Source organism: Lepisma saccharinum, chromosome 2, assembly GCF_977018435.1.
Source record: "Lepisma saccharinum chromosome 2, izLepSacc3.1, whole genome shotgun sequence".
NCBI lineage: Eukaryota > Metazoa > Arthropoda > Insecta > Zygentoma > Lepismatidae > Lepisma > Lepisma saccharinum.
In genome coordinates, this window is record NC_139230.1 from 109,993,345 (window position 1) to 110,015,955 (window position 22,611).

Consider the following 22,611-nt stretch of genomic DNA (forward strand, 5'->3'; position numbering starts at 1 on the left):
CAGGGGGGAAGCGGGGAAAAAATTTCAAAGTTCGAATTTTTCCGTAATTACGCAAAATTTATGAACGCCGTAATTTCAGTCTTTTTTTCAAAGTTGTGGTGGGATCATTACATATGCTCATAGAATGTTTTTTTATTGTCCTCCCCTCAAAATTTGGTCCATCCAGCATCTATAGGGCCGACACTAGAAGCGAAATTCCATAATTACGCAAAATTTCCGAACGCCGTGATTTCCGTTTTATTTATATTTATTTTCAAAGTTGCGGCACGAGCATTACATATCCTCATAGAGTAGTATTTTGTTGTACTTCCCTTGAAATTTGGTTGACCCAAATTGTTGAGAGGCACAATGTATAAATTTTACTTCCGCTAAAAGCCATGTGTTTAAGAAGAAAACAAAACCAATTTTCTTCTTTCTACGACAATTCGTTCTCGAGCTACGATTTTTTTGTACTAGCCGCAAGTTTGGAAAGTGCATGCTTGCAAAGGCAACGGCTTCAGCGGGAATACAGTCACATGAGGCTCCGTTCGCTAAAGGTTATAACCCCTCAAACTTTCAATGATTCATCCTCTCTTCCATTCACATAGCCTCCAAGTATGAGCTGCGCTGTCTTGCAGAAATAATTATATTTCCCTATTTTGGGGGTTCCAAGGTTCACCCCCCCACCCCCCACAGAAAATCTGGCATGTTGCATTAATGGACGTTCAGGAACCAAAATCACTATCTAATTTTCAAAAATTTATTCAAAGCTCTTCAAAATACAAGAGAGGCGCACCTTTATCAATTTTATCATATCATCTTTCATCCTCATATTCGCGATCAGCTAAAAGTAACAGAAAGCGAAGTAAAATAAAGCAAATCAATCAAACGATCGAGCAAGAAATTTCAAACATTTGGAATTCCTGAAACTTGTGTGAAACAGGTTTTATTCACAGAATCACAGCCCTACCTTGGTTCCTCCATTTTCACTTCTTCTGTTCCCTTTCCAGTGTTTTTTCTGCTTACGACTGAAAATTCTGTTTGGGGTGTTCGAAAATTGCCTTTTCGACCTTTAAGTTTGCCATTTGATAAGGTTTTAATCCTCCTTGACAGGAATTTAATCCTAGGACCTCCAGATTCGTAGCTTGTTACGTTCACCACCCTCAACCCAGCAGCTGATGTTGTATATACATGAACTAGTGCATAGCGACTGTCGACTGTTTAGTAAGTATAAGAACAATTATGAGCATCTGGAGGAGAGGATCGAACCGAACTGATCCATGGACCCCCTTCCCCTCCCTGGAATTGGCATTTTTATTATTAATAAGAGAAATAAAAAAATCAAGTTCAGTTAGTATTCGAACAGAATAACAAAAGTAAAAGTTTCTTTAGATTGGAATTGAATGTTTTTTTAAGTCCACTTTATGCACAGAAAGGCTAATTGGGACTGGACCTACAGTTTAAAGTGGAATCCGAACCACTATGGGCCTCCACCGGGAATCGAACCCGGGACCCCTTGATTACAAGGCAACGACACTACCACTGCACCACAGGGAGGCACTCATTAGATCGAAAAAAATAGTGTATATTAAAGAAACGATTATATATATATATATATATATATATATATATATATATATATATATATATAATAGTAATCTACTATTTAATCAAAATAATAAATGGTTCCACAGTTTTGAAAATTCAAAATTTTAAGTTGTTTTTTTTTTAAATAAAAAGTCCAGCTGTCTTACTTTGAAATCTTTTTTTGAACAACAAATATAAAAGATAATAACAAAAATGAATAACTACGCATTCCGTGTACTCTAACTGTATTAATTATAAAATATACAATGTAAAAACAGTTATGCTGTTCATCTGGTGGATCGAGAATGAAAGTCTCCTCAGGGATATAATAACAGCAATAATAATAATAGTAATGAAAATGACTATGGTAATGATAATGGAATTAAATTAGATCAGTGATGTGTTATTTTGATTAACATTGTATAATAATACTTATTATTGTTGTTATTATTTATATTATTGAAGTTTTATTAATGGTCTGATCCCTCCTAAAAATTTCTGGTGAACCCAACCCCTGTCTAGGCCATATCATAGAAGGAATTGAATTCCGCCACCAAACTGATTTGCCGGAATAGAGTTCCATTGTATTCCGGGTCACTTTAAGAGATGCTTATTTATTGAACTATCACATTTCCATAAAGTGTAAATATTTATTCAGTTTGTTCAGGTTTACAAACAGGTGGCGACAGTCCCCACCTTGGCATGCATATTTATGTATGTATGTATGTGTGTGTGTGTGGCAGTGGCAACTCGTGGAATTTTTGGGGTGTAGAAAGTTATGGTAAACAGACCGAGGGAAGTTTTCAAAAATGTGTTCAATTACAGAGTGACATGTATCACCTGTACCTTGGATTATCCATTGGATTTGTAATGTTAGGTGCAGACCCTCCGTGCCTGTCATGTGTGGATTTAGAACAGTTTTGCCAATACCAACCTCCTGATAAGGAAAGGTGCTGTTTCAACTCATAAATTACGCTAAATGTGATAAAATTATTCTAGGGTTTATTATTATTATTAATTTATTATCATCATTTTCTGATGACTGTAGTAGTTTTAAGTTCAATTTTATTTTGCTATTTTGGAGATGTGAAGTGTGTTATTGATTATTTATTGTAGTTAAGCAACATTAGGAATTTCTACCATTCAGAGAAAAATGGGTTTAGCATAGTGCTTGAAAAAAGTTGAAGAAAATTCCATGACTGGTAATGGCGTTCGTTTGTTTTATTTGTGACCTCCAACTCTTTCTACCGTTTCCTTTTATGAAATGTTCCTCCCTTGTTAAATTGGGGAGAATAAAGAAAAGATGAAAACAAGAGGATGGATCAGGGCCTGTAAAAGCTTGTCCCTTGGTCGGCATACTTCCTTTTGTTTGAAACAAGTCCGCTAGAGAAGTACAAACAAGATCTGGAGGTTTCCTTAAAAATATATACTCTATGTGATCAAAAGTATCCGGACACACTGCGAAACGTACAAGGTACAAATGCAAATATGCAAAAATCCACCCACTAGTATTGACCTGAGAGCTAGTGGAGGGTGAGGGCAGATGGAGGGTGGTGGAGGTAAGGGCAACTGTGATCTCAGAGGGTGAGGGCGACTGCGATGTCTGAGGGTGAGGGTGATGGATCTCGGAGGGTGAGGGTGACTGTGATCTTGGAGGGTGAGAGTGACTGCAATTGGGAAACGAGAGTTACAGATGTTCAGAAGGTTTTTTGCAGGGAATTGGCTAAATGGATTAAGTGGATCAACCTTGCTTGTACCCCTTCCACCCCTCGATGCCTTCAATGTCTATTTCTTGTGAATTTACACCTGCCGCAAAATAACTTCGGACCTAATAACAAAAGCACAAAAAAATACAGAAATTTCATTTGATAAGCTATTAGATACAGCAAAAAATGCATATGGAGTCATGTTGCCTTTACTTTTAAGAACCATTTGGATGTGCTTAGGCATGGAATCACTAAGACTTCGGAAGTAATTTAAGTCCTAAACATGAGATTCAACTTCCCATTTTTAGAAAGGTTTCCATGGAAACAAAGCCTAAATATTGGACATGGAATGAAATTTTCTATGGAACCCGATAGAAGGCATCAAGCTGAATCAATTGCACGTAAAATCATTTCTCTGTCTTAATTAGCAACGGAGATATGGGCGTTTGGAATTAGGTAATTGTTTATTTCATCTCCATGGAAACAACAACAATGACTAAAAATGAGATTCAACTTTCCATTGTTACAAAGGTTTCCATGGAAACAAAGCCTAAATATTGGACGTGGAATTAATTTATTTTTACGAAATCCGAAATAATAGCTTTTCACATGAATTTTCTGTATTTTTTGTGTTTTTGTTATGAGGTCCGAAGTCATTTTGCGGCAGATGTAGAACAGATTGGTGCAATACATCAAACTTTGGCGTATGTAGTACTTCCTTTTCTTTCTTGGCATACACTTAATTTTACCATTTTAATTATATTTCAATAATATGTTTTTCTCAGTTATACGTTTTTACCCTTCTGTCCCCCATAAAACGTGTAACTGAGATTTCACTGTATTTTGAAATGTTTGATATATCAAGTTACTTTAATATTACAAGTTGGTTATTATATACCTATATCCTTGTAAAACCATATTGAATTAAATTAATGATAAAGTGAGAGTGAATTAATTGATAAAAAGCGTGAATGAATTATATCATATTGAACCTGAAAATAGTCATTTTATATAGTGGCTATAATTTATTTATAAATGAATAAATATAACCCATAAAAATTGTGATCACCCTACAATTTCATAATTGTAATATATATATATAATAAAGTAGACACCATCTTCAATCTGAAAGTGAAAATATACACGTAAAGAACACCCAAAATTCTTTTTTACAATACTTCCCCGTAGGGTACCAATAGGGATTTGTGGTGGCAAGTGAAGTAAAAATATTCTTCCAGAATTGATAATAATAGTCACAGAATACCAATCCCAATGTGTTCCAAGGTGAGTTGAACAACAATATTTTATGACGAATTATTTTCCTTGATAATACATGTAAAAAGAAAATATAAATAAAATTTAGAGAAGAGCAAATAGGAAAGAGTGAGGAAAAGGTGTTAATACCAGGAAGGAACATGGAAGGGATGATCATTTTTACAAAGACGAGTCGGTTTACATAGCTAGTATCTTGAATTAACCATTTTTGGAATATCAAAATGTGAATATAATATGACTGATATTTGAAAGAAATTTTATACACAAGACTCCAAAGTTATGCAATCCTTATGAAAATTGCTTTATCACAAAACAAACAAAAATATGAAACAAGTAAAAGTCAATAAAAATCAGCATATGATACTTGAACAATTGTCTTAAAGTAAATATGCAACAATTTAAAGCAAAAGTTTTACCATTGTAAGGCAAAAAATAAATATACCATAAATACCTATATACATATCACATTACAAATAAGAAATGTACACATACGAGGCGTATTTTTTAAGTAAGTACCGTTTTGATATGTACAAAAAACAAGTAAACTTTTTGTAACAATTTTATAGTTACATGAAAGACCACACTTTTATCTACTTTTCCACATAATTGCCACCAATATTAAGGCACTTATCATATCGAACAACAATCTTTTGTATTCCGTCGTCATAGAAGTTTGCTGCCTGAGTTGACAGCCACTGCAACACGGCCGTTTTGAGGCTATTGTCGTCATTGTGGCGCTGACCTCCGAGATGCTTCTTCAGTTGCAGAAACACGTGGTAGTCACTGGGTGGTACATCGTGGCTGTATGGAGGATGATCAAATTGTTCCCTGCCAATTGATGCGATGAGATCTTGAGTTTGATTTGCCGCATGTGGACGGGCATTGTCATGCAGCAAAACGATCCCTTCACTCAGCATGCCATGCCTTTTGTTTTGAATGGCACGGCGCAGTTTTTTTAAAGTCTCACAATATGTTTTGGAATTTATTGTGTCACCACGAGGCAAAAAATCAAAAAGCAACACCCCCTTCCTGTCCCAAAACACGGTACACATGATTTTCCGGACTGAAATTGTCTGCTTAAACTTCACTTTCTTGGGCGATGTTGAATGCCGCCATTCCATGGATTGTTGTTTTGTTTCGGGTGTAACGTAGGCCACCCATGTTTCATCGCCTGTGACAATTTGGCTTAAGTACACGTCACCTTCAGCTTCATAACGTACAAGAAAAGTCAAGGTGCTACCTAAACATTTGCTTTTGTGCGCCTCAGTTAACATTTTTGGTACCTATCGTGAGCACAATTTTCGATAGTTTAAGCATTCGGTAACAATTTCGTAGATAACACTTCTTGAAACTTCAGGGAACTCCTCTCATAACGAAGAAATCGTGAAGCGTCTGTTCTCTTTCACTTTCTCGTCGACTTTCTGCACCAAATCGACAGTGATCACTGAAGGTCGCCCACGCCGTTCCTCGTCATGAACATCCTTTCAGCCATCTTTGAAAGCTCTTTACCCATTTGCGTACCATTCCGTCACTCATAATGTTTGTTTCACAAATCTGACGGTGAATTTCAACTGCTTTCACGCCTTTAGCACTAAGAAAACGAATAACAGCACGTATTTCACAGTCGGCGGGATTCTCAATCGGCGTAGGCATTTAAAATACCCGAAAGCAAATGTATACACGATCGATTGTTGCCGCAATGGCGTCTGTGGCTTGCCAACAGATGTTGGCACGGGACACCGACCACAGCGCTGCAGGGGCGGAATTTCAAAACAGTACTTACTTTAAAAATATGCCTCGTAAATAAGCCACGAGACTAGTTTCAGTGGTTGTACGCTATGTGTGCAATCTTGAATTGCATTTATGGCAAAATTTAAGTAAATGGCCTTGCTTATGGCAATATTGGCAAGTCAAGGGGTGAAGAAGGCTAATTGAAACATTGTGGAACGTTTTTAGAATGGTGAATTGTGGAACCAAAGAATGGTGCCAAATTAGCATTGGATAAGTGTAAATGTAGACGGTGAGTCACGGATATGATATGGCTTAATATGAGCTATATGCACTTTTCGTAAGAAAGGTTGGGTGTCAGGGTCGACCAAGAGAGCAGTGACAGGATCTAGTAGTTTGAAAATCTGTGCTGGTCCCAACCAACGTTTTTGCAATTTTGCAGTTATTTTTTTAAGAACATTACTCTGTGGGAAAGTGCGATATAGCACCAAGTCACTGACCTTACAGGTGGAAGGTTGACGTTTTGGGTCGTATTTTGCTTTGCGAATATGCCAAGCCTTTTGGAGTTGGTGATATACCTGTGCCCAACATTTTGCATGTTCTGAAGAAGGATGTCCACCCACTTCTGAATTTGATTGTAATTCCCAATGAAAATTTAGCGACCCATCTATATCTCAACCAAAAAGGATTTGGGAAGGAGAAGTTTTTATACTATCATGGATGGCCATGTTAAAGGCAAATGAAATGGCCTGGAGATTTACATCCCATTTTGTATGGTCATCCGAATGATAGCTAATAAGAGAAGCTTTCAAATTGCAGATAAATCATTCAGCCAAAGAGGGATTCTTTGGATAGTAAGCACTGGTATAAATGTGTTTAACTTGTGATTCAAACAAGAGAGTGTTAAACAGATGAGATCGGAAGTAGGATGCATTGTCTGAAACCAGTTCGCAAGGAGCACCAAATGTGAGAAAGAGTGTGCGGAGCTTATTCACAATTTGACTGCAAGTAGCGGAGCAAATGGGGTAGAGGGAAACCCATTTAGAAAAAGCATCCACTACGACCAATATAAAGATATTACCTTTGGAGGAGTGTACCAATGGTCCTACCAAGTCAATACACAATCGACGCCAAGGGTGTCAAATAACTTCTGAAGATAACATGCCAGGTGATTTGTGAATACCCAATTTGGCTCTCTGACAAATGTCACAGGATTGAACATACTTCTTAATGTCCTGGCGGCAAGTAGGCCACCAAAATAAAGAATTATTTTTCTTGGTACATTTATGAATAAATAAATGGGAACCTCCGGAAGGGGTATCATGATAATATCTGCATAGAATATGTTGCAAAGATTGGGGAACTACCACAAGTGATTAATTTGCCCGAGGAGGTTGCCATACTAATAAATCTTGGTACAAGGCATAATGCTTTTCTATTTGTCCTGAACGGAGCTTTTGAATAATAGGCAAAAGAGTATGATCCTTTTGTTGAAGGTCCATAATATCAGTCTTATTAAAAGGTATAATTTGAAATTTTAGAGCCGCACAAGCAAGATAAGTTATAATAGGTGGAGAGCTTTAAAATTTCTCAGGATTATACATGTGGGATAAACAATCTGCCACCGGATTTTGGCAGGAGGGAATGTGCTCTACCAAATATGAAAAATGGGACAAATGCAAGAGCCAACGGCCAAATTTGCCATATTGTTCAGGGTGTTTAAGAAGCTATGAAGCTGCTTGATTGTCTGTCTGTAAAATGAAGGATTTTGCTGTAAGGTCATAAATAGATTGTCTATGTTCCAGATCAGTGTGCTTACGAGAAGCGAAGGCAATGGGACATAAAAAACCATTGGGTTATCTTTGGTTTAACGTTGCACCTAATGCCAGACCCAATGCATCACACTGGAATACAAATTCTCATGAAAAATCAGGGAGAGCTAAAACAGTATGTGTCAAGAAAACTTGTTTGGATGGTCAAATTGATGTTGATCGTTTGGTGACCATGTAAAGGTAACGCCTTTTTTTTTTTATAAGTAAGGAAGCTGGTAAATGCCGCGTATGATGAAATGAACTTAGCATAATAGGCTAATGACCCAAGAAGGCATTGGAGGGAGTTCAAATTCTTAGGAGGTGGTATATCTTGAATAGCAGTGGTACAGTCTGGATCCATAATAAGTTTACCTTCATGTAGAATATATCCCAAGTACTTGGCTTCTTGCTGCATGGATTTGGATTTTGAGGGGTTGATCATTAGACCAGCTTCACGTAATGCCTGCAAAACCTGTTGAAGATGCTGTAAGTGGGTTGTTTCATCGAGACTGAAAATTAACCCTTATCTGTTGGACACTGCTTTTTTTTAAATGGATTTTGCCCTTCTAACGCGAAATTTTTAAGTTTCATCGCTGTGGAAACAAGCGAGTGACATGATATTTATCCTAATCATCAGTGTTATGTCCATAATTCTTGTATTCATCATCATCATTATCGTAATTGCATGTTGTATTTTTTGCAGCATAGTATATGAAACATGTTAGGCTGGAAGGTGTGAGGAAATAGTTTTATTTGTTCATTTTTTTCTCTTTTAGCATTAATAATATTTTTATGTGATGTCTTATTAAATAATTTATTTCTTATTAATTAATACATGTGCAAGTAGTCTTCTTTACATATCAATTGTACACTGTGTCTGACAGACACTGCTTGCCCATTGACATAAGTGAAATGGAAAATATTTTTTTACGCCTGACCATCTTTATCAAACAAAGTCAAATATTGTGAAATGAGAAAAAAAGAGAAACAAAAAAAGTCAGAAAATGTCATGTTCGCAGAAAGTATCGTTTGGAGTATGTGCCAAAAAATATAAGCAACAGTGTCTGATAGACACTGGTTGCCCGGTTAAGGGTTAATAAATCATCGGCATAATTGACAAGGAACTTATATTTAAATTTACCTAATATCTTGTCGAGAGCACGTGTCAAAAGTTGAGTACCAAAGGGAACCCTGGTATATCTAAATTGTCCAAATGATGTACTGTAACAAAGGCTGTTAAATTTTTTCTTTGATCATCAAGACGAATTTGGTGGAAACTCTTACAAAGGTCTAAGCAAGAAAAAACCCTGGCTGATTGTAAATGCTGGAAGATAAGGTCAATGCGTGGTTGTGGAAAATTGTCATATGCAATAAGTCTATGTATTCATGTTGAGGGAAATAAACAACGCGGTTGATAATATAAGGTGGCCGCGGTGGCTCAGTCGGTAATGCGACTGACTACAATGCTAAAGGTCCCGGGTTCGATCCCCAGCCGGTTCAAATCCGGGAACTTTTCTAACATTGGAAGCGGCCCCGGCGCCCACCCAGAGTTGAATGACATGGGTACCTGGGGGAAACCCTGGGGGGTAAAAACAGTGAGGGGGCATGGTGCTGATCACATCACCCCCACTCACGACCGGATCAAGAAAGTGTGGGTCATTACCCCCACACCCCCTATATGCCTTCATGCCATGGTGCTAAGCACAGGAGAACACTTTACCTTTTTTTTTATACCTTTTGTTGATAATATAAGACATAAGCGAGTTACTAAAGATATATCTGCGAAACTTACTTGTAAATGTTCTATTAATTTTGGTGGACTCTGCCACCATCCACCAGCATCCGTATCGGTAGTCGAGGAAACAACAACAGGAACCAGAAGTCAACCTAACAGTAAGCATCGAGTTCCCAAGTGGATGGTGGCAGAGACCACCGAAATTAATAGTACATTTACAAGTAAGTTTCGTGGATATATCTTTAGTAACTCGCTTACGTCTTATAAGTCTATTTAATTGCTTATACAAGCAAACTGAACGATGTCCACCATCCTTCTTATCCAGCAGGAAACATGGATATGTGTACGGGGAAGAACATTCTTCAATAATATTCTGATCGATGAGATCCTTTATTTGTTCCCGAAGAATAGCTGTTTGTGTTGGATTAAGTTGAAAGGGTTTGGAGCGAAAGGGTAAATCTGTAACTATAGGGATAGAAACTGGCTCCAATTTACATTCCCCTATTCGTTCCGTAACCACATCCTCAAATGTAATTAAAAGGCTTTGAAGCTTTGTGGGTATTTGAATGGAGGGTAAGTCTGTAATTGGGAGGGGAGAAACAAAGGTGGGGAGGGGTAGAAGTTTGTCGAGAGACAAAGGGAATTGAATCTGATTTGAAATGAAATGAAAGGATCAAGTGTTCAAAGGAAATAATAGCTTGAGAATGAGAAAGGATATCTGAACCCATTATTACTGGAAACGGTAAAGAGTCCGAAATCCTAAAGCCAGTGTTGAAGTGTTAGAACTGCTAGTGCCAATTTTTACTACTCATTGTGTGAAGTGCTATGGTGGATAATGAAATGAATGAACTGGTGTGTGTAAAACATTATAGGAAATAATTAAATATGCTCTCTTTTTATACTGTAGTTAGCATTAGTGTTATAAGGAAGTACATTTTTTTAAAAAAAAAAAATAATGCTTGCTGGCATCTGTGTGTGCACTGAACATAGAACAACTTCATTTCTTGCAGGATGATCGCTTGTGTCTCAACTGTAACAGGATGGAGCAGAATGAATGCGAGTGTCCCTGTGAATGCCCTATTGAAGAAAATATATGCACTGGTGACCTGAGAGAAAAAGCAGACAAGAATCCATGTTGCCCACATTTCCCAGAGCATCCAAGGCCAGCAGTTCATGATTTGTCAACTTTGGATGCTTTGAAGCCTTGTTTCTTATTAAACTGCGAATCCTACTCCTCAGAAAGGTAAAAACATTTCTAAGGCATAGGGAGCTTTCAGACCAAAGCGACAGGTGACAAATGACATGACCCCCTTCAGTCTAAAGCAAAACATTCACCATGCATGCAACAACAGCATACTGAGATAACATAATGCATGGTATTGAGAAAACATCCCAGTCCAAGCGACACGCAAGTGATAAGTGGCATGTGCAGCTTGTGTGTTGCTTTGGTTCAGTGTCGGTTTGCTTCCAAGTGACACACATCGCTTGTTGCTTCAGTCTGAAAGCTCCCCTAATGTTTTATTTATCTTGCCTAATTGTATATGGTATGTAAGGAGCTACATGCATGCTCCAATAGGTTATATTGAGATTTTTCCATTAATGACCATAAAATGATAGATAATACATGAAAATTCATGGCATGTCCAACAAAATTAAATGTGTAAAGTGCTCTATCTGTATTATTTTTAATTAACGTTTTACTGTTTGACAAGGCATTTATATTGTTGTAACATACCTTAATGACAGGGAATCATATTGCTCCAAACGCCTGAAAAATGCATCTTTGCATTATCTTATGTTTGCCTTTACTCTGTATTGCATTTTTGCTCTAAAATTTCCAAACCAATTCTAAATAATAGTTAAGATGTGCACCAAAATATATGTGTAATCGTCTTCATTATATAATGATGTTTGTGCAAGATATGTTTTAATACACCTAGAGCAGGGGTTTTGAAACTTTTAGCTGTCTTGTCTCCCCTCTGCTGCCAAAATCTTCATGTGCCTCCCCTCAATTATAGTGGATAAAATACATGTGATGTGACCTTGAAAGATCCACACAAATTCTCTTCATGTGTTTATTTTCTGTTGGTACACATACGTAATGAAAATATAATCTGTGTAATTAATACAGATAGTGTACATTTTTTTTAATGTTAATAAGCTGGTATCACTTCATTAAGTGATACGATATTCATGAGACAAAAAAAATGCAGACAGTAAAGAAAGCTGGATACAGCCATAAAGCAATGTTTGGATTTCTTCATTTAATTGTAGTCCTCTTATTTTACGAAAGTAATCACCAATGCTTTCATCTTTAATCCTTCTCTTACAAAGCAACAACTTTCTTTGAAGTCTGACACCTTGTCTGATAGGTGCAGGGTTCCCTTGTAGAGATGCATTCAGAACATTCAGTTTGTGGAAAATATCAAAAAGATACTCCAATTTCTGTACAAATCCACTATCAATGAGGTTTTCATCTACAAGGTACAAGTGCAGTTCCAGTCTCAGTTGACAAGCATGGCCAAAGGACAAACAACGTGTGTTGCAATAATTCATAAGATATTGATATTTTTTTTTATTAACATAGTTTAAACTATCAGAAAACAGAATATTTTTTTTGTTTTTTGGAAGTTCTCGCGCCTCTCCTGCAAAACTTCAGCACCTCCGTGCGACACAGTTTGAATACCACTGTCCTTGAGGAATCATTTTGCCCTGGTCTCCCCTAACATACTCTTGTAAATCTCATATACGATTTTAATTTCAGTGCTTTCTCCTCATTTCAGTGAATGTTTTGGAGTTCTTGGTTGTGAATGGTGCCAGTTTGATGCAGATGGAGTGACTCCTCTAAAAACGGCATTTTGTACCCAACAATCCAAGTGCTTTAATGGTGTCAGGGGTGCACTGACACCTTATGGGGATAATTCCATTGGTAAGTGCTCATTGAATTTCCAATGTTTGTATGAATTTGAGTGTGTTTTAAGCATTAAAATGTTTCCTGGTGCCAAATTTGTAAATGCAAGAAAGTTATGAGTGACAGGTGTTTGCCTCCATGAAGATTATGGTTCAGGCTTTCACTGGCCTTCCTAGTAACATTCTATTTTTCTCTTTCCCTGAAAGGGTTAGGCAGTTTTAGGGATGTGACTTCAAAGGATGCCATGAATTCATGCAAGTAACCATTTCAATGAATTTTGATGTAAGCTTCCGTACCCAGACATCAAAGAATGCAAGTCCAGCAGGCCTTTTGGGCTGCTTTACCCAAGTTGTTAGCTCTTAGGACAAGGAAACAAGTCAAGGCCAATTTGATATAACATCCAAGCTCTCTCCACATTCTTCTCGTCTCAATTTGTTTACTTAGATTGTTCTGCAAGGAACACTAACAATCTCACAGACTGAAGATTATTGCAAGATACCATATGTTGAAGTTGATTAGGTAAATTTAAGTGTGAAATTATTATAAAATTGAACATTTTTTTCATAGATTAGGATATCCAGTAACATTAGTGACTTGTTTGTAGATATATTTCGAGTCTTGAGTATTCGAAATGGTAAATGTATCTAAATGCACCTTAAACTAAATATTTTAAATATATATACCATTTAAATGAATTGAATAAGAATGTTTGGATATGTTGGAATCACACGTACATTGTTAATATAGGAAAACCTCGTTAATACGATATTGGTAACTATGAAGTAACCTTTAAAACGAAGTTCTTCCCATTCCCCAGCCGATAAAATAGGATTTATAATGTATTTCAATATGGATAATTTTTAATACGAAGTTGTTTACAAGACCTTTCAGCAAAACTGGTTTCGCTTAATTCGAAGTAGACACCTGCATAAATCGAGAAGAGAAGATCGAATGTGGAGAGAGCTTGGACTTTATTTTAACTTGACTTTGACATGTTTCCTTGTCCTAAGAGCTGCTGACAACTCGAGGGAAGCAGCCCAAAATGCCTACTGAACTTGCATTCTTTGTCAATTTGCATGGCAGATCCTCTTTCACTGCTGAATGTGCCATCTTGGAAATATTCACCAGTGCCATATGAGAAATGCGAGATAAGATTGCAGGAATGTTCCATAATACAAGACGCATGGCATCTGGAAGTCTCACCCATCTGTCTAGCTCTGAGCTCGAGATTCAGCAGTTTCCCGTGAGTGAGCAAATCTTGAGCTGGTAGCAGACAACTTCCAGTAACCACTTTCATTAGAAACGTGTTCCTTGTGCCCAGTAGAACTTCATAAAAAAGAGGAAATGTTACAGATAATCAAAGCCACATAGGCCAACTAAAGATCGTTAACCCGCTTAATGCATTGTCATCTAGGTTTCCGCAAAAGTTTACCTCGATCTTACGTATGTTGTAACTCCCGTTTCCCACTTCATACGTTTCCCAACTGTGCCGATCATAAAATTTGCCAAAAAAGTGCTGTTGGCTCAGTGACTTCTCCCTCTTTTCCTATCAGCAAACAGGGAAGGGAGGGGGGGGGGGTCGATGCAAATTGTTTCGGCCACGATTTTCTTGATCGTATGGGCACACAGGCTGATACCAGGCAAGGGAGGATCCCTCCTCCTTTCCTTTGGCATCTAAAATGAAGCAACCGGTTCTGAATACATTCTTCAAAACGAGCAAAAAATGCAGGATAGGGAAAACAAAAAGTAACCCTCTTCTCCTACAACAGCTCATTTTCCGCCACTGGTGTGCATGGTGATGCAATAATTGCGGAATTCAGGTCCCTCGTTCTTGTTTGAATGCAGATCTCTGGATAGAAAATATTGCCCGTATTATTGTCTGTTGCATGATAAAACGTAAAGCAAGATCATTTCTTTCTTTTTCACACTGCTGATAAAATTTCTGTCTTCAACAATTGCATTATCTTTAAAATGCGGAGGATTTCCCTTCTGCCACCTACTGCTCTAACTTCCAGCTGGTCTCATTGTGTTTATGTTGCAGCTGGTGCCAGTGTTTTGTCTAGTGTCTGCAAAGCTGTCGCTTGTCGATAACGGCAATGACTCATCCAGCACGAAGGAAAAAGCTTCATTGTTTTGAATCTCGCAAAGCTGTTTTGATTTGACGATAATGAAATTCGATCTCCAGAAAGAAAAACTAGAGTTAAAACAACTTCATGATGCACATAAAGTTAATATATATATATATATATCAAAGAAGGTAAAAGGAAATACTCACCGGACAGTAGAAAAATTCAAAATTTTCGCTAATTTCATAGCATCCGGTTCCGTCTATTTCTCCTCACACCGATGATGCTATGAAATTAGCGAAAATTTTGAATTTTTCTACTGTCCGGTGAGTGTTTCCTTTTACCTTCTTTGATTTTTACTTAGCCCTTTTGGCTCTCCGCTCCCTGGAAAGGGGGAGGGGGGTGTGAATATGAAGTTGACTGAAGCAAAGAAAACGTGACTTTTTTACGATGTGTTTTAGACAGCCGAACTGGCACAAAATTTACAGCCCCGAGTTTTTTTTCTTTTTTTTTCTGATGCCAAGAAAGGTTGTGTTGTCTCCCAAGAGAATCTTACCTTACCAGTTAATCCTGTAATGGACAATGTTCTAGTAAACCCACATAAAATCCAATATTCATTCTGTCCGATTATCTCCCATCTTTTGCTTGTGCCAGTGTGACTGCTGTCAAGATTCTTCCGAGTTTCACTTCTTTAAATAAATGAGAAATTGTTTTTCTTTCCATAGATCTCTGTGCAAACGGGTTTCTTATGAACTAGAATTGTAAGAATTTTGTGGAAGAGCAACGACTTTGCACAATTGAAAGAAAAAAACATTTTTTAAAAGACTTTTTTGGTGAAAACAATTTCATGTTCTATTTTCCTTCCCACAACATGCATCCTGTGCATAACAGATTGTATAACTATGCAGGATAAATGGTGTTACCATCTCCTTGGACTCCTTGTGTCCACGTAAGCTCCGTGTCCTCATTTTGTGTAACATTTTTTACACTTGCTTTAAGACTTGCAATATTATTATATAGTACATACAAAGCTTATTTTCTGAGCTGCTACCAAGTATAAAACTTCCTTTGTGAGGGTAATTTATACTCTACTTTATTTACACCTGAAAAACAGGCGCCATCTTGAAAAGTTTGGATAAATCAAAGTCGTTTAATTCGAAGTTGACATTTTTTTTGGTCCCTTGAACTTCGTATTAACGAGGTTTTCCTGTATATTTGTGTGTGGATGATGAGAGGTGGTAATACCATAAGGTTGAAAAACATCTACTTGTATCCTTGAATGTTTTTAAAGTTCACCTTGAAAACCGGGAATTATATTTGAATTTTATCATGGTTCTAGAGTGGCCACCTTGATTTTGTAACAATTTGAAATATATTTGTAGAGAGTAGTAATAAATTCCTAACACCTGGTAAGGTAAGGAAAAAGTCTGCTAATTTAACTTTGTTTAATTCCAGATCCACAACCATCTGAAGATTTACTACCTTTCAAATCCACTCCTGTGGGGCCAGTTGCTGGTGGTATCATGGGATTTTTCTTAATCCTAGCACTTATTGTGTACTGCTATCGCCATCATATTTATAGGCATAGTCATTCTTATATTGGTTCAGTACCTGACACTGCAGTCCGAATGTCTCAGTTAGACAACGAAGTAGATGCTGACAGTCAGGAGGATCCTGTACCAGGTAAAGATATTTTTTGTTTATGATGATGCAATTTTACGTTTTTCAGGGGAACAAACTGAAGAAAGAACTTAAAATGGGGGAAAATGTAAAATCGAGGAAAATTTTGTTATATTTAGCTATGTTGGGACAATAAAGATTGAATGCATAATGCAGGAAAATGTAAAATCCAGGAACGTAAAATTGAGGTTCCACTGTGTAACTTCAAATATTAATTGACCACCCACTGAAAATTACAGGCCCAGAAATCTACATATCACAACACAGTGGAAAAATACCAAGTGTGGGTAGGTAACTTGGATTGGATTGGATTGATTTGGTGTTTTAAGTCCACTTTATGCACAGTTAGGCTAATCGGGACTGGACCTACAGTTTAAAGTGGAATCCGAACCACTATGTGCCTCCACCGGGTATCGAACGCGGGACCCCTTGATTACAAAGCGACTACGCTACCACTGCGCCATCGGGGAGGCCTAGGTAGGTAACTTGGGCACAGATATCTTTACCTGAAGGAGAAAAAAACACTCAGGTGAAAGATTTAAATTTCTATGTATCTCATGAACATAAACATTTTTCTTATAGAAATTAAGTGGATCATCGATAATGAAACAGATTGCATACATTGTAAAGTATGCAATAAAAATTTGAAATCGTTACAAGCTGTGGAGTGTGTAAAGTGGAAGCCGTGAAAATCTGTGTGAAGTTTTACACTAGGCAAAACGTAATGAAGGAAATATGCACAGAAGTGTGCAAGCCTGCAAATTGTATATTTTACATGATCTTTGGCCAAAATATTTTGCATTTGCAAAAAGAAGCAAAAACACTATCATACAAGAAGTTTTCACTTTCACAAAGTACAGACTGCGTTGTTGTTCCTTGCAACTTCTTGTTCTTCTGAAACACCTCTAAAAGCAATACTGCCTCTACTTTAGACACTGTAACAAATTCCACTTCATGAAAACTTCATGTTACTTAAAAATAAAAAGAGAACAGACATGCCATTCAGCAATCTGACACACACAAGACAAGTCAAGGGATGTTGTTTATTTGAAACTTTTCTTGGTTAGTACAGGTAATATGTCCTAAAATACACAACATATTCTTTCATTCAGCTATCCCTACATGTGATAAGTTACATTTTTTATTTTAAATTTATGTTAATAGTGTGAGGGCTATTTTTTGAATTAAATAAAATTGATAATAAAATAGTCAAGAGCATGTGAAGTTATCCAAAAGGTTTGCACATTCCTTTGCTACTTTTCCACATAGTTGTCACATGTGTTCAGGCACTTGTTATGCATTATTATGTTTCAGAGCCCTTTATCAGTAATTGAACTCTCTGGATGCATACTGGTTTTTGGGTGATTATCGGTCACAAAATGCTACTTCCCCAATCACACTTTCATCCCTGCGAACAGAAGGTAATCAGATGATGCCAAGTTCCTGTAGGGCAGGTGGTTGAACAATTCTAAACCAAACTCGTATGTTTTTTCTGCGTTGTGTGATGATATGCATTGTTGTGCAGCAACAAGACCATGCTTTTCCTCTTGTTCTGTTTTGATGTCAATGCATCATTGCAGTGGTGGACTTTCCCAGCTTCACAAACTCTACCAGCAGCATCCCTTTACAGTCCCAGAACACAGGTCACATTGGTGGGGGGCAGAAACTTGTTTCATGAGGGTGAGTGCAGCCATTGTTTGGATTGCTTCTTTTGATTCAACATTCACAAATTACTCCCATGTCTTGTCTCCTGTCACAATCTGTTAATGGAATCATCTTCCTCTGCATGCTAGCACTGCAGAAATATTAAGAAATACCTCATTTGGTGGATCTTGTAAATGCCAGTGAGCCTGTTGGGAACCCAAAATGCACACAACTTGAGGTAGTCCAGTCATATTGTAATGATGTCAGAAAGAGCTGACCATGAAATGTGTGGAAAATCAGCAGACAACTCAGAAATAGTGAACTGCTACACTCTCAAACAACAGTTCACTTCTTCAAACAGATAATTAACACTGGTCGGCATTTTGAAAGAAGTTGAACAATGTTTTGAAATGAATAGGTAATCCTTAATGGATTTTTCCCACTGAGTTAAAAAAAGTACATCAGTTTTTCTCTATCACATCAAGTTTTTTTCACAAATGTCAAAACTGGTTTGGTTATGGGGTGTACTGCTGGCACAGGTGGACCATGCAATGACTATCAAAAACAAATTAAACTAATCACACACAAAATATATAATTTGATACCAATACATTTCACACACCATACAGTTACATTACACACATGGAAGTAAATGGGCTATGTGACGAATTTAACTGTATCATATGAATAATGTTGCCTTTAACAGAGGCTTAAAGACCATTTGCTATTATATGCTAAGCGCTTGAGAAAGAGATAGTTATGTACTACTAATATAATATAATCATGATGAAAATATCATCTGTACTTCTTACTGTGCCTGAAATTTCATTCTCGACTTCCTGCCTGTGCTACATTTTGAAGCAGAAACATCCAGCAGTAACCCACCATCATACTTGCATTCCACATTCCCTGGTGGTATCTTCTTTTCATATCTACATCATCATTGTGGTATCATTCACCTCATTCCTCAGTGAAGTCCCCAATATTACTTGGAAAGATATCCATGTAATTTGAGACTCATTTTGCAACCAATGTTGGGGAAGTTGTCCAGCATGTCATGTACATTCTGTTAGTGGTTTCCGTGTTTCTTATTTCCCACAAAAGTTGCAACTATGTCTTTGAAATGTATCAATGCATCTTTTTCACTTTGTGTCATCATATTTTCAAATTGGCTGTCAGTCAACAAATTTCTGATTTGCGAACCAACGAAAGTACCCATCTTAAGTTTATCCAAAGTGATTGATCGAAATTTTCGAGCAATACACTGCAAACGTTTGTCTTCTGTATACAGTGCCTTCACAAAATGTTTCATTATGCCTAACTTAAAATGTAAAGGTGGCACGCAATTGTTGTTGTGATACATTTTTCACACCTAGTAACAGATAATCTTGATTTCCCAGTGACAGGCTCTGACCTGGATGCCCCATTCACAGAGAAGGCAAGGATACTTGGTGTTTCAAGCCTGCAGTCCTAGCAGCAAACCTATCACTTGGATATCACCACACACGTAACACCCTTGCCCTTCACACTTCACTTTATTCAGCATCATCATCACGTTTTCATAGGATTCCTTAAAGAAAATCTGAATTAGCTATTGGCACAGATGAGAACACATTGCTGTTATGTAGTAGTACACATTTCAAGCTTGTCTTCAATGCCTCAATGAAGCAACTCCACTCTGATGCATTATGAACACCCTGAATAATTCACTACTTGTCTAATGTTGTTACAGTAGAGTTACACCAAAGATTCATCCTCAGTGAAATATAGAAGCAACTCCTTTTTCCTATGTCTGTACCAGCTCGTTACAGGTTTATCTCACTCAGCGGGGAACCAAGAACTTGAGCACTATATTTTGGTAAATTTAATTCAGTTGCTCTTGTTTGAACACTTCAGGTGTGCCACTACTTTTACTAGGTGTGAATTCATTTGTTTCTTCTTGGAAGGGTGTATGTTCTTTTTCATTATCACGTGTTACACTTTCTAATAAAGCTGGTTGGAAGGGGACTGGTACATCTGGCCCATGGAGTGCAGATGTAGTGGCTGATGATATGTTGGTGAGATTTATTCCTGTAACCAGTAACATTCACAGCACAAAAATAGCAGTCATCTACATTCATTTTTGTTCTCTCCGTACCAAAGGGATACCACACAGCATGTCCTTCTTCTTGCATTTCATCCACAATGTCAGGTCTTCCACAGAAGTGCCTCGCATAATTTGTGTAGCCTAGATTTTAACTTTGTCACCCAGTTTCACACCAAAATTCTCATGGTACATGTCCTTTGCAAATTAGGTGGTGATCTGTTTTTTCTCTTCAGCACATATCAAATGAAAGATTCTACTTATATCAGGCCAGTGCCGATCATGGAAAGATGGAAAATTAAAAACCTGATTTTTTTAAAAAAAATTTAACAGGAACTATAATAAATCACACTCAAATCAAAATCATCAGAACCCATGTCAGTGTCACCACAGAAACCCTCCCTGACTTTCCTCAACCTGGACATTAGCTCATCCTTCTTGAAACTGTGACGCCATTCACACACTGACCCATACATATTCATTGATGAATTTCAGCTGCATTGAGTGTATAGTAATCAGGGCCTCCTCAATGGCATAGTGGTAACATTGTTGCCTTGTAATCAAGAGGTCCGGGGTATGATACCCAGTGGAGGCTCATAATGGTTTAGATCCCAATTCAAACTGTCTGACCAAACATGTCTATCCCACAACACCTACCCAGATTCTGTACCTTCCATGTCATAGCTGGTATGCCAGTTGCTCATGGAGAAGACATGCTAGCATTGCATTCTTTATTCATGGGCTAAGTACAGCCTGTGGCTGCTCTACTATTTAACCTGCAAAACTTGTACAATCAAGCTGAAAAAAAAAGAAAAAAATAATGCTATGACAGATCCAAGTTTTCAGTTACATTTATCCTTACTAAACATTCCAATAACTAGTACAGTCAACTCTCGATACAACGACCTTTCACAGTTCCCGGGGAAAGGGTTGTTATTTTGAAGGGGTCATTATTAGAATTTGCACCAATTTTCAGCTTAAACGGAGCTCAAACGGACACAAAGATGCCTAGCAGATGGTAACACAATTTATCCTGGTAGTTATACAACCTGTTATGCACAGGATGCATGTTGTGAGAAGGAAAATAGAACATGAAAATGTTTTCACAAAAAAGGATATAAAATAATGTTACTTTCTTTCAATTGTGCACAGTCGTTGCTCTTCCAGGAAATTCTTACAATTCTAGTTCATGAGAAACCCGTTTGCACTGAGACCTATGGAAAGGAAAACAATCTCTCGCTTATTGCAAGCAAAACTTGGAAGAATCTTGACAGCAGTCACACTGGTGCCAGCAAAAGTCGGGAGATAATTGGGCAGAATGAATGTTGGATTTTATATGGGTGTACTGGAGCCTGTTACAAGATTAACTTGTAAGATAAGATCTCTCGGGAGAAACAACACAACTTTTCTAGGCAAAAAAAGAAAAAGGGTGGGGCTGTAAATTTCATTCTGGTTCGGCTGTGTAAAATACATCGTAAAAAAAGTCACGTTTTCTTTGCTTCAACCAACTTCATAGTCACCCCCCTCCCCCATTCCAGTGAGCAGTTCAAATTCCTTCCTCAACTTGTATTATAATCCACCATGAAAAAGAAAACAGCCAACTTGCGATCTGTTTTCACCCAATGCGTATTCTAGGACAAGTCATTATACAGTGCCGCAGTCGACAGTCCTTTGGGTTTGGAATTGGATTTCACCTTAAACTGTATATTTAGTCCCGATTAGCCCATCAGCATAAAATGAACTCAAAACAAGCTTTATGAAACCTGCGCACTTTTTTTTTCTCCCACATGAATGGTTCTGAAGATTATATTGTGTGCATTTCCTTTCAACATGCTCCGAGTGTTGAGGAAGTTTATTCTTGTCAGATGCAAAATAAAATTTACAGTTTTGCTTATCAGAAGGTGCAGAACATGGGGTTGTTTTAACTCTCGTTTTTCTTTCTGGAGATTGAATTTTGTTATCTTCAAATCAAAACAGCTTTGCGAGATTCAAAACAATGACTTTTTGCTCACGCTGGATGAGTCATTGCTGTTATCGGTAAGTGACAGCTTTGCAGACGCTAGACAAAACACTGGCGCCAGCTGCATCGTAAAAACAAGGAGACCAGCTGGAAGTTCGAGCAACAGGTGGTCGAAGAGAAAATCCTCAGCATTTTAAGATAACACAACTGTCGAAGATGAAACTTTTATCAGCAGTGTGAAGAAGAAAGAAATGGCTCTTGCTTTACGTTTTACTATGCAACAGACAATAATATGGGGAATATTTCCTATGCAGTAAATAGCATTAAAAAAAAAAAAAATAGGTCCTGAATTCTGCAATTACACATTGCGTCTCTGACATTGCCGTGTGGAGAATGAGCTGGGAGGGAGGGGGGGAGGTTGGGTGTGGCACTTTTTTCTCTTTTTT

At 37.5% G+C, this 22,611-nt stretch overlaps 1 protein-coding gene across 2 annotated transcripts in view; it reads left to right on the plus strand.

The window, feature by feature from the left end:
- LOC145984110 (VWFA and cache domain-containing protein 1) overlaps positions 1-22,611 on the plus strand; it is a 211,140-nt gene that overhangs the window by 170,252 nt on the left and 18,277 nt on the right. For both annotated transcript variants that reach the window (XM_083117535.1, XM_083117536.1), the window contains exons 15-17: positions 10,832-11,064; positions 12,605-12,750; positions 16,254-16,481. In XM_083117535.1, coding sequence (XP_082973661.1) covers positions 10,832-11,064; positions 12,605-12,750; positions 16,254-16,481 — 607 coding nt within the window. The remainder of the gene's footprint in view (positions 1-10,831; positions 11,065-12,604; positions 12,751-16,253; positions 16,482-22,611) is intronic.